This window comes from Brienomyrus brachyistius, chromosome 5 (assembly GCF_023856365.1).
Source record: "Brienomyrus brachyistius isolate T26 chromosome 5, BBRACH_0.4, whole genome shotgun sequence".
In the NCBI taxonomy this organism is placed as follows: Eukaryota; Metazoa; Chordata; class Actinopteri; order Osteoglossiformes; family Mormyridae; genus Brienomyrus; species Brienomyrus brachyistius.
This window is the reverse complement of record NC_064537.1, coordinates 8339767-8358083: the sequence shown is the minus strand read 5'-3', so window position 1 is coordinate 8358083 and position 18317 is coordinate 8339767. Positions and strand designations below refer to the sequence as shown.

Sequence of the window (18317 nt, the reverse complement as noted above, 5' to 3'; positions counted from 1 at the left end):
GATATTCTGTCATCTTACTCGGCTTCCTAAATTTGACAGAATTCCTGGGACATCAAAAACAGATGATTATATAATACTTTTTATTTAGAAGGATGAGAAAAGTTGTGTGCGGGGTAGCAAGCAGACCAGCAGATTCGTGACATCGGGTTTAAGAAAAGTTTTCTCTTGAAAATAAATGCACACAAAATAAAATATAAAGAACGCCTCGTATTTCATAGTGCTTCGGCATGACTAGTAATGTTTCACTGTTGTCATCGCACATTCCCACACATTCCATTATGTAATCTTCTATTTTTAAAATGCTTGCTACTAGCAAGGGATGGGGAGGATCTTCGCGATTACTTAACAAGGAGACCGACAAGAGAAAATAAGTTAACATCATTAAACTATAAACAACAAATCCTTCCTTACATGGATGAACAAAAAGGAAGGATGAATCGTCTGTGTGTTTCTATACAGAGATTGAAATTTTCCACAAAGTGCAAGTATGACCTGAAAAATCTAAATGTATCTGCTGATAGCTTGTCGCTAATTTATCTGCAGGGATTTTCAGCGTTTCGAAAGTGCAGGCGCCTCTGAGAGGCTTGTTGAAAGCTGAGATCTATACAGCGGTGTGCTGACTGGTGAGGAGGCAGCCGAACGCTGGAAACCAGCACCATCCGGAGGTTTAGATGCTCGATGGGGGGCTTCTAGAGAGTCTGTCGCCACCCGGCTGTCCCCCGGGGCTACTGCTCCGCGGATGCAGGTGTGGCCAGGTGCAGGTACTCTGGCTGTCCGTCTCCATGGCTACCGTTACTCACCCGCTTCCTCTGCCTGGTGGACAGCGTCTTCCTCTTCTCCAAACCACCCCCCTCCAGAGAACGCTTCTCCAGGCAGGAGATGATCATCTCGGCCAGGTCCTGCTGCAGCCGCTGGAAGTTCTCGCTGAGGGTACGGGGGAAAAGGGCGGGACTAGCTGTCACGTGACCAGCGGTAACATAATTGACACGATGAACGAAAAGCAGGGATGAGGGCGGCTTGCGCTCACGCTGTCGGAGGGGTGGGCAGGTTGTACGTCTCTCCGGTGACGCCTGTCAGCCAGTACGTTGTCTCCGTCCCTTTGCCCTTCAGGTACGTCTCCCCTCTTGTCTCGTACTCGAACTTGCAGTCCGTCCTCCTCAGTATCTCGATAGTGGGCAGGCTGACGTGGATGCGCAGGGCTGGGGACCGAATTAATGAGGCACAGTTAGCGAGGGCTCTCTACCTGACCCCGAGGCATGGGGGCTAGTGGGGGGGGGTGAGATATGACAGCAGCGATGCTCACGCAGGCCTGTGGACTCCATGCGAGACGCTGTGTTGACTGTGTCACCGAAAAGGCAGTACCTGGGCATCTTGATCCCCACTACTCCAGCTGCGCAAGGACCTAGACACACACACACACACAGTGAGTTTATACACTCCCACAGGAAAAGGCCATCAAAGTCCAGCACATCAAAGAGGAACTTAAAGAGGGCACTCTGGCTTCTACATTATTGATTGTGGCGTGGGCATTGGTGGATTGGTGGAGTGTGCCAAGCCAATAGGACGAGAGGGGCGGGGTCAGAACCTGAGTGCACCCCGATGCGGATCCACACAGGAAGCCCTGGAAGATGCCGCAGTTGGAACGTGCCCATGAAGGCCAGGATGTCCAGGGCCATGCGGCAGATATCTACAGCGTGCCTGTTCCCGTTCCGCTGAGGCAGCCCTGATGCCACCATGTAGGCGTCCCCAATCGTCTCCACCTGAGAAGACAACCCACTACTTCAACCAATCAGCATCTCTGCTTCCCTGCACCTGTCACTCCCCATGTTGTACACAACCTGATACTGCATTTGCTGGTTTGGTTTCAGCGTTGGTAGGAGCCAAATCCACCTAAACCCCCTATACACACGGTACCCCCACAATATTGGTACGGACACGTCCCCACTGTCCAAACCGACATCTGTGCCCTTGAAGTGCGCTTCAACTGGTGAACTACGATGTACCTGAAACATCTGCCACATTGGCATGCTGTATAAATAATCACTTTGGTCCAGCCAGTCACTGCTGTCAGACAGAAACTGCCTGCCCTCCGGATGAGCCCTGCCAAGCGTCATTATGACAGCAAGACAGCAATCTTCAGCCTGAAATCTTCAGTGCGTGTTTGTCACCAGCTCCTGAGCTGCACAGTGAGCTGCAGTTTTAGTATTTTTTTGCCTGTTCTTATTTTAAAAAATCCCACAGCAAAAGAAAGGAGTCACTGAGCGAACTTAATGGGCCATTGAAGCAGATTTTAATGTCATTTATAATATTTAGTTTAGCCATAAGATACTGAAAGTGGCTCTGAAATTTAATGCCAGTATTTGAATTCGGCTGAGAGACGCATAATTAAACCAGGGATAGGGAAAGGTTGGCTTATTTCATTCCGGATGAGCTTGAGGTCCTGAAACTGGGAGGGACGTGGTACCTTGTAGACGTCGTGATTGTCGAGGATGCTGTCAAAGTTCTTGTAGATGTCATTGAGCATGTCCACCACCTCCATGGGCGTGCTGTACTGGCAGAGTGTGGTGAAGCCCACGATGTCGCTGAAGTAGATGGTCACCTCCTTGAAGAGCTCCGGTTCCACACGGCCCGTCTCCTTCAACGAGCGCACCACGGGGCTGGGGGGTGGGGGGGTGGCGACAGAGAGACGTTCAGTTATTTTTATCGGAAAATGATGTTCTGTCCCTGTCGCCGGAGTCACTCCGCCTAAAGCAGACGCAGACAGGCCTCCAGCATTCGTCAGTCACGTCAGGGTGGTTAATGACCAGATGACATCGACCTGAAGCCAATCAAAACCGATGAAAACTGATTTCACGGAACAGCAGGGTATAAATAGGAGCTAAGGTTGTACGGAAATCTTCAGTCATGCCTTATGTAGGGTCTGTCCAGACAAACTTAGAACATACGACACAGACATTGAACAGAGGAACCTGAACAATGATGCCAATTCTAAAGAAATTTAGTACAGTTTGAATATTTCATCTTTAAATATTTCAAACCCACACAGAAACAGGTTAATATTCCTATAATTCCAGGGCCATCTTAAAAATACTCAACAGTCCCTAACCCCAAAGTAACATAGCATCAAAAGTAACTCAAACTCTGTCGAAAATTAGCAAAACAAATGTTTTTAAGGCACTTTTGAAGGATTATCATGAGGTCTACATTTGGGGTTTGTTATGTGTGTGGGATTCAGTAAGGCTGAATCACACACACATGCACAGAAACACACACACACACATATGCACAGACCCAGGCAGCAGCATGAAGTTGAGCCGGTCGGCCCGGTCCCTCTCGGCCTTGTAGAGCGCCGTCCGCTCCTCCACCAGGTGCTCCAGGTTGCGGGAGTACATCTGCAGCCGCCGGATCAGGTTGTCCATGTAGCTCTCGTTGGCCTGGTTGTGCAGGTTGCTGGAGAGAATTGGCAACTTGCTGTTAGTATGCGACCTCTCTATAATGCTGTGGGGGGGGGCTGTCAAACACCTTGGAACGAATCTATTGTAAATGGCACTGTATAGAAATAGATTTAATAATGACACTTGTTCGATTCCCACGGGGAATCCCCCTTTCGCCTACGCCACTTTGCTCCCCATGGCACAAAGACGTATATGTAGGTGACAGCAAGCTTGGCAGCAAAGGGCAGCCACCTGCAGCGGCACCCATGGAGTTGAGGGTTAAGGGCCTCGCTCAAGGGCCCATTCTGTGGCTATTCTGCCAGGATCCAACCAGCAATCTTCCAATCAGACACAGAGACTGAACCCACTGAGCCACACGCTGCCATCGAACTGACCTGGCAACCGAGATCTTAACAATGCCAACGCTGCCATTGAACTGACCTGGCAACCGAGATCTTAACAATGCCAACGCTGCTTCCAAGCATGGAGATACTCACTCAGCAGTGTATGGACCTTTAAATCTACCCTGAAGGGAAATACGTATACAGACTGTAACATCGTGAGCCACACATCACGTTAACTCCCCGCTACCTGAATATCTTTCCCAGAGCTGCCTCTATCCTCTTGAAGTCAGGTCTTCTCTCAGGGTCCTCATCCCAGCAACTTTTAATAAGCGTGTACACCTGTTCATGGGGGCAGCAAAACATGAGAACCACACTGGGGGAGGAGTTTGCCATCACGCATCTACAGCTGGGTAAGTATCTGGCTGGAGAATAAAGAGTCTTAGTTACAAAGAACTCAGCGGGCTGGCTGAAACAAAATCTTGGTCTGGAATTTTACTTTCAGGACCCGAATTACCCACCTCTGCACACACTATGCAATGCTGAGTCAGCTGGCAGACATAATATAAAAGCTGAAAGGCACAGTCGAATAGCCCAGTGTTACCCACTCGGGGACCAGGCATGCATGCGAACAAACACATGGAGCAAGGGGTTTAAGAAACGTTTTCAAATGGCCGAAACAGGGACACGTGTCATCGCCTTATAACCCCAAGGAAAGATAAAGGGCGAAGCGGTAGGATAGTCTCACCTCCAGCTCGCGTTCCATGGGCGTCTCGAAGTTCAGCTCAGGTCTGAAGACTGACATGTAGTTAGAAAACTGAACTCTGTAGAGCTTCTCTGAAAAACGACAGGGGTAGGAGCGAAGCACTGAGAGCAGCACAGATGCAATCACAACATAGGTCAGTCAGCAATCAATCAAACGATCCATATTAACCGGCAATTTAAATGCAATTCAAATGAGGAGGAAATGAATTTTCCTTAGTGACCCTCAGTCTGTTAACCATACTGGCCTATTACTGGCCATTGAAAACATTAGAGTTACAGGTTCAATATTCCTTTTAAATAAGTGAAACGAATATTAATGCATTAATTAATATTATTGTACTACATTAACTGACCCAAGCAGATGTAATATTGTCTCATTTTAGCTGTGCTGAATTTACAAAATGTATAAAACTTTGAACATTGCATTTTTCAGTCTTGTTTAGTAAAAGTCAGCAGCTCTGTGTGGGGATTTGTGGTGTCCCTGTATTGGCCTGTAGGGGGAGTTGTGGTGTCCCTGTATTGGCCTGTAGGGGGAGTTGTGGTGTCCCTGTATTGGTCTGTAGGGGGAGTTGTGGTGTCCCTGTATTGGCCTGTAGGGGAGTTGTGGTGTCCCTGTATTGGCCTGTAGGGGGAGTTGTGGTGTCCCTGTATTGGCCTGTAGGGGGAGTTGTGGTGTCCTCTGGGAGTCATTAACTGGCTGCTATTATAGGACAGTGCGAATGCTGCATATCCTGCTGTGTTTGCATATTGGGGATTGATCGTGGACGACCCATTCTTAGAAATGAATGGATACTTTACATTCTGTACTTTTCTGCTTACATATCAGTGAGATTTTTTGTAGTTTAAAGTAAGTATGATAGCTACATTAATAGAAAACAAAAACAGAGGATTTAGATCAAATTATTAAATAAATCCTTTTGTTTTTTTCCTCTTGTTGAGGAAGGAACTGTGGCAGCTGATCTGTGTTTCCCAGCCCAGTCCTCAGGGACCCCCAGACAGTCCACATTTTTGCTCCCTCCTAACTCCCAGCTCACCTGTACCAGGTATTTGACTGGCTGAGAGCTGGGAGGGAGCAAAAATGTGGACTGTCTGGGGGGCCCCAAGGACTGGACTGAGAAACACTGGCTTACAGCTCTTAAGTGCGGCTAAACCGCAGGTGTCACTGTGCTCCTATTGACCTGTGGTTGTTGCACAGAATGCAAACGAAGGGGTCAATTTTTCTGTACTACATGGTTTTTCTAAGTGGTGGTAAATCTAATGATGTTTACATGAAGCCAAAAGTTGACGAGCTACTCCAGCCCCCACCTGTGGGGTCAGAGCAGGCCTCCGTGTAGAAGGGACACTCCCTCAGCACGATCTCCTGGGCGATGATGGCGAAACTGTACACGTCTCCCTTCTGCGAGATGCCCTCCTTTCTCAGGTGCTCTGGGGCAGTCCACAGGTCTGGGTGGGGGGTCCGAGGCAGCAGACAGAGAAAGAAGAGATTGGAAAAGTAAGGGAAGAGACTAAGACACAGTGAGGAACCATAGCTCTTACGACAGAACACAACGAAATGGCAGGATTATCGCGTACCGTCAGACGCCACCTGGTGTACGAGAGGACACACTACGCTTCCCATTGGGTCACACACTAGGATTAAAGGGGCAGTGACTGACAGCTCCATGAAGCCTTTTGTGTCACATCCACCAGACAGGCCATGCGTGCAGAAGTGCAGAGCGAACCTCAGAACATGTCTGTACTCAAACCAGTTTCACTCCACTTTATAATTAACAATCAGCTCACTCCATTCTGCAGACTGTCCGTAAGACTCACTGCACATAGGGGTGCCAGAGGGGTATGGATAGCCTGGCAGATTCAGGGGGCCCAGCACTTCACGGGGGCCTAGATTTTCTAGATACACCTCTGACTCCAACTAAGGCACAATCTTACACTTCATGTAGCCCTATCTGTCAGTTATCCAGAGGGGTAGGTCACTACATAACTAAATATCCACATATCCCATAAAAGAAAGACAATTCGTGAAACAGCCAAATGTTCCTTTACGTTCCACGAATGTTCTTGAATAATCTCATTAGGTTCTTGCTGTGCTAGAAGGTCCTGTGTAGTTCCTGCTCCGTTGCTACCTGCCCTTGTACCTGGACATTCACTGGAAGCTCAGCCTAGCTGTAGTTTGGACAAAAGCTTCTGCTGGATACATAAATGTAAATATAATTTCACGGTGGCTGACTGCCTGATCGTACCGGGAGACTTGGTGTAAATCTGCAGCGCTATGTACAGTGTCAGAGGCTGACAGTGGGTCCTACCTCTGCCCGGACTGAGGACGGTATTACAGCCAAAGTCTGTGATCTTGACCACCATGCGGCTGTCCATCACGCAGTTGGTGGACTTGAGGCGGCCGTGGACGCTGACGTTGCTGGCGTGGAGGTAGGACATTCCCTGGATGGGACCGAGGCATGAGGTTCCATGTGACAGCCAGCGACATCACCCTGGGCTTCGCTTCCAAGGTTCATATTCTACACAGCATAACGCTTCCCGCTGCCAATTCGGTGAGCAGGTTCAACAAGGACACCCGCTGATTTACACCCTGTTCAAAGGTACAACAACTTTTCCCTGCCAAGTGTTTACAAAGTTCCAACCCAGAAGCTTCAGCTTCTATTTCTTCTACTTCACAGGCTCTTCTAGAATCCTTCCAGTAGAAAATACCAGAAAATTTCAGTCTCATACCGAAGGACAAAGATTACAAGCTACCCTTGTGAAAGTAGCAAATTCACTACATTACATGTTTCATTCATTTCTGTGTGAAACCAACCGAGCATCATGTGATAGTCTGAGGGCTGCAGCAAGTCAAGAGCTTTGGGGTTTTTCTTGGGCCTGTTGAAAAAGCAAATCCTTCTAGACTGTAGCCCATGATAGGAAAAACATTGTTTCTTTAAGGTTCCGTGGGATTGTCGCTTCCACGTCCTCCTGAGGGGGGCAGCACTCAGACATGACCATCTGACCAACCTTAAGGTGTACCAGCCCGAGGGAATACTTTAGCGTGGCCTTAGTGATTAGCTTTAACTTTAACTTTGAAAGTTAGCTGTAACTTTGAAAGTTCCCTCCATACTAAAATTTGATACATGGACATACTTGAGTACAGAGGTGGGAACAAGTAATTGATTTTTCATTAACAGGTAAGTCTCAAGTCTCACCATATAAGTTTAAGTTATATAGTATATATAAATATATGTTATACAGTACACAACACCACAACAAAATGATGTAATGTATAAGCTTGTGTGGCATTAAATTAAAAAAAATTATACGCAGTCTGGTCTAGGGCTTGGGACTTGAGACTTGACACTTTACTTTGTTGACTCAGGACTTAACATGGTATTAGACTCCCTTGATGTGAGACTTGACTTGGACCTTGAGACATACTGGTTATTTGAAAGTCACGCTCCCACCTCTGCTTGAGTACCTGACTTATTCTACTCTCTCTTCCTCACTACAATCACACACACAACCAGTAATCGTGGGAACATTCTGTCTGACCTTAGCAATGTCATACATGACGGATATCTTGAATTCCCAGTCCATGAAAGTCTCTTCCGGGTAGGAGATCTTATCGTTCAGCACATACTGCAAAAAGCAGAACGGATAGCCAGAATTAATGTAAGAGGTGTGTACATGTTTTCTGTGAATCTTAATTTCTTGAAACAAGTTTATCATCAGCTGATCAAGAGGAGAGCAGGTCCACTGGACCAAGACAAGAACTTACCCTGAGGGACCCCCTCTCACCGTACTCAAACACTCCAAACACACCCTGCTCAAATTTCACCGTGCCGTAAAACTTGGTCAGATTGTAGTAATCAATCTGCAGGAGCTGGTAAAGTAATAAGGAGGCACAGAATTTAAAAGCTTGGGGAAAGATCAGGCGGAATGAAGAAAAACAACAGTATTGTGAACTCAATGGATCTATGACTCAAACTAGAGGTGATGCTGTATTTTATGATACTGGAGGGGGGGGGGGGACTGCGATAGAGCAGGTAGTAAAGGGAGGGTGACATTTACTGAATTGAGGTCAATCCTCTGCATCTTGTTGAAGTTGCCATCCGTGTTCTTCAGCTCCTTCAGAATCACAATCTAAAAAATATACAGAACTGTTCAAATGCCTGCGATGGGCTGGCCCCCCCATCCTGGGTTGTACCCTGCTTCGTTCCCATTGCTTCCGGGATAGGCTCCGGGACGCCCCGCGACCCAATAGGATAAGTGGTTTGGAAAATGGATGGATGGATGGATGGATGTTCAAATGCATCGGCCATCTGAACCAGAAGCCATATCATCCATCGACGTGTGTATAGTCATGACCAGGATCCTGCGCAGACATGGAGGAGAATATGGGGTGTATAAAACAAATCGACACAGACATTAAATTCACCTTTTTATCGTAACGGCAACGGCGAATGAAGTCGTTTCCTTCTTTTCTGTGGTCCTCGTCAATCTGAGGAAGGGCAGGACAGGGCTAAATATGTTAATACAGTAAAAATGAACTCTGAAGTGTCCAGATACCAGAAACCGCTTTTGTGGAAGGAAGCTCCCAACACAGGCAGTAGACACAGGCTGGAGATCAGCTCACCTTCAGAGAGACGAGGCTTCGCTCATTGAAGTCCAAAGGATGTATCAAATCTGGGTGGATGTGAGACCATTTTTCTCGCACCTGACGCCCCTTCCTGTTCTGTCTGTCAGGAAAACGTAAGCCAATAAAACCTGTAGCAATTTATGAACAAAACAGAGAGGAGGAAAATGGAAAGAAAACAAACAAAAGCTGGGTTTTGGGAGTAAAGGGGCAGGTCCTCACCTGTAGAAGATGAGAGCGATGGTAGCCACCACTGCCACAGTGACACCCAGGATGATGACAATGACATCTGGATAAAACATGAATGAGGTCTGCGTGAAGTCTACAGCTCATCTCCTCCCATCCCCTACCTCCTCAAACCTGAGCAAGTACAGTGCTTTGTCAAGACAACTCACGGCAACACCACCAACTTATTTGACAGACAATATTTGTAGATAAGTTCTGTTTTGCTATGATTTATTTTAGGTAAATTTTCAACTCTTTTTTCGCTTTATAAATAAGGCAATATTTATTACAGAAAAAATCAAATTGCGGTCATTTCCCCAGTACAGTGCAGCCCTCCCACCGCTAACATGCTAAGTGAGCACGCTGCCGTTTCAGCTTATCTCCTTTCCATTACACCCCTGTCACCTTACCCATCTGACTGTGCTCTGGAGTGTCGTCAGGCAGCTGACTGCCCCAAACCAGTGTAGGGTTGGGATCCACTACATAGCTGCTGTTGGTTTGCGTGTTGAACACAAACAGAGTTTGGTACTGGAGCAGAAGAGGAATCCAGTGTCAGACATCTTGCAGCTTCAAACCTGATGATTTTTGTACTACAATGCACACAACCAGTGCCCCCGTTGGAGGCTTCAGTGCCTTGTGGTCTAATTACCCATAATGCTTAGAAGCGAAGTTAAGTTCCCAGGTGACATAGCAAGCACACGGCTCCACGATAATTGGGCAATAAAGATAATGCTGCTGCGGGTTTCCAACTCATTAGAAACTAAGACAAACAAACGCCCACTAACGCAAAGGGCCAATGACAGTTAAGCAAGGGCGTGGCCATAAGTCACATGGTGCTGGTAAGGATCATTTGATGACATCATAACGTTGCTTGGCCTCACCTCGTTGTCTTTGTTGGTGTAAAGCACTGAAAAGTTCACATCCCTGTCACCGTTTCCGTCCAAAACGTAATGTCCACCAGCCCCTATAAGCAGACGAAAACTGGGCTACATGTATTATTCACACGCGCATTTCACTGCGTTTATGTACAGTGGGGTGTCAGATTCGTCTGCAAAGTCGTAACTCTCGGAATTTGCAAGTGGTGAGTTATATCTCGTAATACACAATGCAAACACTGTCTAATATGAACCAGAAATATCAATAAGGCAGACGTCCACAATCCAACAGAGAGTGGTTATTAACTAAAAGCCCTAAAAGCAATAACAATTAATTTTCAATAAATAGGACGCTGACAGCTATCACGTGTGTCACAGGGCAGGGCAGGGGTACAAGACTCCGGAGCTGAATCTTACCACTGAACGAGATGTTCCTGAAGTTTTCTATCGCCACAACATTGGCCCCCGTAGTCGGGGGCGTGCTGCCCCAGTGCCGCCTCATAATTTGACCAAACAGCAGTACAGCATCATGGTACGCTGCCAGATAGTCATTAAATATGTACCACTGGTGAAAGCCAGAGAGAAGGAGATTAAGTACAAGGACTACATTACTTCCAGATATATTTCCATCCATCTCACAAAGACCCTCTTATCCAGTGTGAGGTTGCAGGGAGATACTGCCAGGAAACTCACATGCAATTAAGCATTACCCACTCAGCCTCCTGGCTTCCTCAGGTGCAATTTGACAAACTGGTGAAGAGGGCCAGCTCTGTCCTGGGCTGCCCACTGAAATCCATCGAGCAGGTTGGGGATGAGAGGATGCGGTCTAAGCTAACATCCATTATGGACAACACCTCCCACCCCCTGCATGAGACTGTACGAGCTCTGAGCAGCTCATTCAGCAATAGACTTCTACACCCACAGTGTAGGAAGGAGCGCTACCGCAGGTCATTCCTACCAGCGGCTGTCAGACATTATAACAGTTTAGCGTGAGTATTTTTTACTCATATATGTTTAACTGACATATCACATGCTGTAACCAGGATCATTCACACCCCACCCCACCCCCGCACTTGTGTACATATCTCTGTACATTTTGTACATATCTCTGTACATCTTTATTTATTTCCAAAACTTTTTGTACATTTGTATTTATATCTTTGTGTATCTACCTGCTCCTATTGTTCTATATTACGTTTTTGTGCAAGAGCTCTGTAACACCTAAATTTCTCATTCGTGGGATAATAAAGGTTTATTCTATTCTATTCTATTCTATTCTATTCTATTTCATTACTTGGTAACACTTTACTTGAAGCAGACATCATAATGCATTACAGATTCATTTATAATGCAGTAAAAAGCATCCTTAATTGTTATACTGACCATTATAATGCATTACGAAGGTATCTATAGTGCATTATAGATAAGAGCTTCATAAAGCATTATAACGCATAATAAACATGGCTATAATGTGTTATGCCTTTTTTAGAAATACTTATAGCTGTGCTTATAATACTTTACGATAACATTATAATGCATTATGAAGGTATCTGTATTCTACCATGCACACAGTACGCCTGCATCTAAACAAAAGAAATGGGAGCATCTCACTGATTCATTTTCGTTGTCATTGTAGGTCGGATCCAGCGTGTAATTCCTGATGTTGGGCATGGTGAGGACCAGGACGTTTCGCATGTCAGGCATCGACGTGGCGTTGGTGTAATACGAAGGACTGTAAAAAAGAGGTTATTGATATTATTATTGTTTTTATTCCAGCAATAGCATCATTATCAGTATATTACATAACGACACTAAATTAATGACACCAAAGTATTCAGGACAGCAGACCGCCGCTAGGCCTCAATCTGCAGCATTAAAGTTTAAATCGGCCGCATCACAGAAAGCATTTGCTAACTTGAAACAGGCCCAGACTGACCTGTAAAGGTCGATGAGGATGAAGACGATCTCAGGATTCGCCTCGGTCCCGTTCTTCAAGTTTATCACGTCTTCTGGGGTCCCGCAGATAATGAACACTGCACACCAGGAGTGAAACACAGAAATGAACTTAGGTGTTCAATGTGATATTCAATTTTTTTTCCCAGTTTTATTTGCATAGCACATTTGCACAACATTACATCGTCTCAAAGCGCTTTATACTGTCCCTGCCCTAAGCCCCCAGTGAGTAAGCCAGAGGCAACAGTGGGAGGGAAAAACTGCCTAGAAGGAAGAAACCTTGTGAGGAACCAGACCCAAAGGGGGAGCCCATCCTCCAGGGGGCAGCAGAGGAAGCCAAAGTCAAATGAGCAAGATGTCCCAATTCACACTATCCCAATTTTAACATTTGAGTCTCAAAGTGGGGGGCAGGCAGGTGATGGCAGGCAGGTGCTGCTTCTGATGGTAGGATGAACGGTGGTACAGCAGCAGGGCAGGCAGGAGAGACGCCACAGGTAGTGTAGGCATCACAGGTCGCATTGAGACTTGAGATCAGATGGTATCTGATTAAATCTCAACGGCTCTGCCTGGTGCCCTAGAGCAAAATACTTAACCAGACTGAAACAGTCAGTGGACCATTAGCATATTGGCATGATTGTTAGATCTATGCCGATTGACAGACCTAACAGCTCCCCTAATGAGGGTCATGTGTCCTTTCGGGTTTCAAACATTGGAACCCTATGCAAGAACCGTATGCAAAAATTATTGTGATGTGGCCATTCGAAGGGACGCCTACAGTTGCTCTTCCTCGTTGGGGAGTTCAGCAGGTTATGAACTTCCGCTGGCTGGCGAAGCACCTCCCGCTGGATCGTGGAGGCAAAATTAGCCGAGCCGGCCTCCAGAGCGTTGATATACCTGGGACGGGAGGGGTGGAGGAGACAGCAGAAGGAGGTCAATATGGTAAAACACCAGAACCTGCTGGAGATGCACACTGCATTCTGCAGAAGTGGAACGTTCAGGTCCAGAACGTACAAATCCAGACCAAGATGTCGTTTCAACCAACCAGTTGAGTAACCTGTGAATGTGTCTCTGAACTGGATGGTTAAATCAAAACCTTGGTCTGGATTTTTACTTTATGGACCTGAACTTTCCGCGTCTAGCATTCTGTTTCTCACCCTTTCCAGACTGAGCCAGGATCATTAATTATCAGCCCCCCCCCCCCCCCCCCCCCCCGCCCCGTGCCTCGGTTCCCCACACAGCCTCACCAAAAGCAGTCCTCTGTCAGTTCCGGCTTCTTGTAGACGTACGCCGTCTCCCATTTAGGCTTGAGGTTATGGTGAGTGGATTGCCAGAAGCGAGTGAAGAAGGAGGAGACCTTCCGCGCAGGGGGCAGTAAGCGGGTCAGGTTCTCCTTGTAGTCACACGACAGTCCGAAGCTCCCCGCTGAGATGAGTGGGATGTTGAGCGTCAGCCCGATCTCCAGGCTAAGACACAGACACAAGGCAGCCATTCACCCTACAAGCATCGCTGTATAACGATCTTACTACCACCATTGTCATTTTAACCGGCTACACATCCTTCCAGCTGTTTGGCTGCTTTAAACCAAAAAGTAGCTCTTCGTTCCTGTGTCCCAAATTCTATGCCACAAATTTAAATCAGCCAACTGTGGAAATGGCAAATGAAATCACCTTTATTGTCATACAACCAAAACAACTGAAGTGGTGAGTGAAATTTGAGGACACACATTTTCCTTCATTAAGTAAATACAAACTGTATATAAAACAACCGTACCACGGTTTACATTCTACATATACACAAAGGAAACAACATAATAGACAATACAATATAAATACAATCACCAGACAGCAGACAGACAGACTGTAGATATAACACGGTACAGTTTAGGGCAACAATCATCGTTCAGGAGTCCATCTCCACCAAATGGGACAGATGTTGCTAAACGACTACAAGATGTGGTGTATTTGTTTGGATATCAGCAAAACAAACATTCCCTGTCGTCCTTCACTTCTGTACCTAAACGTTGACTTTTTTTGGTTGAAGGAATCCCACAAAAGGAGAGCTTAAACGGTATTTATTAAACAGCATATTTGCCATAATTTTTATATGCACCAAACATCTTATAACCATCGGGTGAGCAGGGGGAATTGCGGCGAATCAGGATCAGGAAGACGGAGATTCAGGAAACACGGGGTTTAATCGGGAGAAAGGACAAGATAAGGTACATACGGTTAACATTGTCAATGACCGGACTGGGGAAACAGACTTGGACGTGGACTTAAACACACAGGACTAAATGGAAATGACAGGAAACAGCTGATAACATGCGGGATTCCACACGAAGTTAACAAGGGTGCGTGGCACACAGGAGGATCGGACGAGCAGGGCATGACAAAACACTTGAGAAACTCTGCTTAAGTCAATGCTGAATCAAACTCAATCGCTGTTGCTGCTGATGTATCTGAATTAGTGAGGTGCATGTGTTTCTTATTGTCAGGCAAAAACACAAATAAACTAATGTTAGACTATGACTGAAGATCCACATCTTTCTATACTAAACATCCAATATGTGTAAATAACTCCTCGTCCAGTGTGTATTTAGGATGACATGGAAGATCATACTCAGTAAAACCTCTGCACCATACAAATATGACACCTTGATCTTACAAATGTCCTGATTTATGTCTCTGTAATAACTGTCCATCTTAATAAAGCTGGTTTCTGGGTTACGCTTTGCCACTTAACACGACAAGATCTGTATGTTAGATATTTTAGTTCTACTGTTCCAAGTCCTATAACAGACACCAGCAGACTGATGCTTGGTTCTTTTCTCAGCAACTCGCTGGCCAAGCAGGCAGACATGCTGTTAACTGGATGTAATATTAACTCACACTTTACTATTCTGGCAGTGTAATCAAATCATAGCAGTTTGGTAATTCCCTTATGGACAGACCCTACGTTTGTTGTGAAACTGCAGCTCCTGTCCACCATAAAAAAACTGAAAAAAAAGCTTTTAACGATTGTCAGGCCGTAAAACAGGTATAGGTCCAATCAGGGCCGGTCAATCGTATAGGCGACATAGGCGGGCACCTGCAGCGGCAACTTCTGAGGGGAAATTTATGGAAAATGTAAGGAAAAGTGAAGAAAACAGATAAGACAGTCCACATTTTTGCTCTCTCCCAGCTCCCAACACACCTATACCAGGTATTTGGGGGTTTCCTGATTTCTTGGTTGTTGGCTTTAGATGTGCTGGAAGTAGGGCGACCATTTAATCCGCATCAAGAGCTTTAAAGCGGAAAGACTCCCCTGCTCGCCTAATTTGTGTAGTTCGTCTTGTAATTATCCTGGTTTGTGTCCTTGACTGAAGAACATTAACATTAGTGGCGCATGCATGATTACAGGAGACTGACCAATCAGCACGCAGCAAGAACTCAGTGCTCAAGTGAAATCCGGGTCTTTTTAATCGAAATGGCTGAAATGGTAGTTTATGAACTCGTCGTAGCTCATAATGTCCTTCATGACATGGATTAGGTGGTCACCCGAGCTAGGAGCTGGGGAGGAAACAAAAATGTGGACCATCTGGGGATCCCCGGGGACCGGGTTGGGAAACATTAGTCAATGATAGCAGGTCAGGACACAGGGATGAGGCAAAGGGAACAGAGGTAAACAAAAAATAGGAGAATGAGTGAAGGTGAGAGGAAACAAGAGGGTCTGAAACTTACTCCACCATTTGGAAGGTGGCATAGGTGCAGGTGGGTCCCAAAAGGACGCAGCCCATTTCGCCTCGATCCTGAAACACAGCGAAACAATTTATCTCACCCAACGTTCCAAGTGTGAACCACCCGCGGATGGAACAAGGACTAAAGCAGCCTGCCATAATATCAAACTTTAACTCTGGGTCCTGACAAAGCAATCACGGGAGGTATACACCTCTTTAACATTATGTGAAAGTAGGGGGTTTTACATTGCAAATGCATTGTGATTTCAATAAGAATTTGACATTGCAGATAATGATAACTGCATCATAAATACTGAATAAATGAGTCTTACTCACACTCAGTTCTTTCAGTTTCTCCACCCCTTCGCAGGTACTGCTGGCACAGCCCTTGCGCCGATACATGCTGGTTTGAAACCCATTGAACGTGACACTGAGTTTCCGGTTTATTCCTGGGCACAGCAAGAAATGGTGTTGAGGTGAATCATGATTTTGATGTTGGCGTTACCAAGCTCACCTATGGTGAGGGCAAGGATACATGGCCCACAACATATGTGGAGAGAGTCCATTTTAACTTCAAGTGTGATGAAAATGGTTTTAAAAATAGTCTAACATCTCTGTTTACCATGGGTGTAAATTACAAGTCAACACAACCCCCTGGACCTGCTTAAATGGGTGGAGACCTAACCCTAAAGCTGAATTCCTTCGAAGTCGTGTCCTATGTAGAAGTCAACTTTGAAAGACTTACCTGATTCATAGTTGAGTTTTTCATCGGTAGCGATAGCGCGTTCCACCGGACCTTGCACGAGGTGTATACTCCAGGGGGAGACGAGGTCCTCCATCAGGATCACATTGATGAGATAGTTCCCTTCCAGGCAAGCGGTCACCACTGGACACTGCAGTCCGACCATCAGCAGCGCACAGGAGCTTAACCACCAGCCACCGCGCATGCTGACCACATCGGCTGATCGCAGATTTGATGACAGCCTGAGAAATCCCACGCCCGATTGCTATATCAGTGATATATTGCCACTTATATGCTAGTACATTTCAATATTACATATTAACTTTTAAAGTTGAAATATGAGCGTCCGTAAACGGTTTCATACGTGATCTCAGCAAGACACAATCAATTATTCTATATCCAGATGGGATTACCTTTTCAAATCTCCACTTTCAAATTGTTCTTCGAGATGTTCGTCTCCAATCCACTTTGAAACCCTAAAAAAACCATACGATTTGTCACAAATTAAAATAGACTGAATAGTCTTATACTGTAAATGAAACTGCAGAACATAAAATGCAACTTGCAATATTCTTCTTTCTTCCCCGTCCGCTGCTCACCTGCTCTTCCCGTTCGGCGCGTTAATGAACAACCCTGAAAGGACGGATTGGACGGCAGGAAGGGGGGGGATCGCTTTTTCTCACGTACGTTTCAAGGACTTCGTAAAAACCAGAATGCCTAACGAATGGTGCTTATATGACTCGATTCGCACTTTTGTAGTACTGACTGAGTGCAAAATTTTACATTTAAAAGCACACGATGGTAACTAGGCAAGCTATCACAGAGGAGTATTAAGATCTGTACCATAAAGCGGAGACAAAAAATATATAATTTCTATAGCTGTTATGTTCGCTTGACGTGCAAATTTAAGGCATCGAGACCTCATGTGAAAGCATCAGTGCACCTGTATGATGAAAAGATACATTAAAAGCCACTAGTCTTTTATACGGCGCTAAAATAAAGCTGTGGTTAATTGCGTCATTGGGAAAAAGAGTACGGGGTTATATATTGGCGAATATGGGCGAAATGGAGGAAAAAGGCAACATGGTGACAAGTACTCAGCCAGATGGGGGCCAGCTGATGCAGGCCTGCTTCAAAAGCTGGTCACAAACACGGGTGGAAATGGGCTGATGTGAACAAAGGTTATCTAGTAAAGGAAACAGGTACCTCTCTAGCGCTAGTAAATTTACCTGCTATAAAAGCTGCTAGATTGAGTCTTGGTTCCAATAAATCTCCTGTAAGCTCATGGTCGGCGACAGAGGTGGCTGTACACATCCGTGGGTTATAACAACAGGCTTTAAGACATGCCCTTGAATTTACTAACCATTCCAAAGTCATGATCTGTGTCCTCTAGGCACTCTGGATTCCTTTCAAAGCCTGAAAGAAAGTAAGTGGTGAATTGACATCTCTACATCGTCTACAGTATGTCAGTGTGCCAGGAGATGGGCTAGTGTCCAATCCAAGACATTCCCTTTCCTTGTGTTTGGTACTTCTTTAAAAGCCCAATGGTGAAATCTGTCTGCCCAACATGGGATTTGAACCGAAATGTATTAAAACCCACAGAGCCACACTTAAACAAAAAGTTGCTCATTATGCCTGAAATCTACCAA

At 45.8% G+C, this 18317-nt stretch overlaps 1 protein-coding gene across 2 annotated transcripts; it reads right to left on the bottom strand.

Moving 5' to 3' along the window:
- Positions 1-61: 61 nt before the first annotated feature.
- Positions 62-17290, bottom strand: LOC125742737 (guanylyl cyclase C-like). 2 transcript variants are annotated; one of them, XM_049015008.1, is made up of 28 exons: positions 17235-17290; positions 17082-17144; positions 16672-16910; positions 16263-16375; positions 15931-15998; positions 13456-13674; positions 12987-13105; positions 12195-12291; positions 11870-11990; positions 10676-10823; positions 10265-10347; positions 9794-9911; positions 9381-9447; positions 9159-9261; positions 8961-9023; positions 8594-8665; positions 8301-8405; positions 8075-8161; positions 6844-6976; positions 5846-5983; positions 4524-4612; positions 4026-4117; positions 3292-3450; positions 2465-2657; positions 1586-1760; positions 1304-1402; positions 1028-1199; positions 62-924 (listed from the first exon to the last, which is right to left on the bottom strand). In XM_049015008.1, exons 3-28 carry the CDS (start codon positions 16871-16873, stop codon positions 726-728), a joined length of 3234 nt encoding a protein of 1077 aa, XP_048870965.1. In that variant the 5' UTR covers positions 16874-16910; positions 17082-17144; positions 17235-17290; the 3' UTR covers positions 62-725. The 2 variants fall into 2 exon arrangements, with proteins under 2 accessions (XP_048870965.1, XP_048870966.1); XM_049015009.1 differs by having other exon boundaries at positions 17268-17277.
- Between the last annotated feature and the right edge of the window lie 1027 nt (positions 17291-18317).

What these genes read in the sequence shown, in the direction of transcription:
- LOC125742737 (XM_049015008.1), bottom strand. Translation starts at nt 16,873, where the DNA reads ATGCGCGGTGGCTGGTGGTTAAGCTCCTGTGCGCTGCTGATGGTCGGA. An exon ending in ATCCTCATCGACCTTTACAG is followed by an intron (nt 11,991 to 12,194) that starts GTCAGTCTGGGC and finishes TCTTTTTTACAG; the next exon opens with TCCTTCGTATTACACCAACG. An exon ending in CTGCCCACCCCTCCGACAGC is followed by an intron (nt 925 to 1,027) that starts GTGAGCGCAAGC and finishes CCGTACCCTCAG; the next exon opens with CGAGAACTTCCAGCGGCTGC.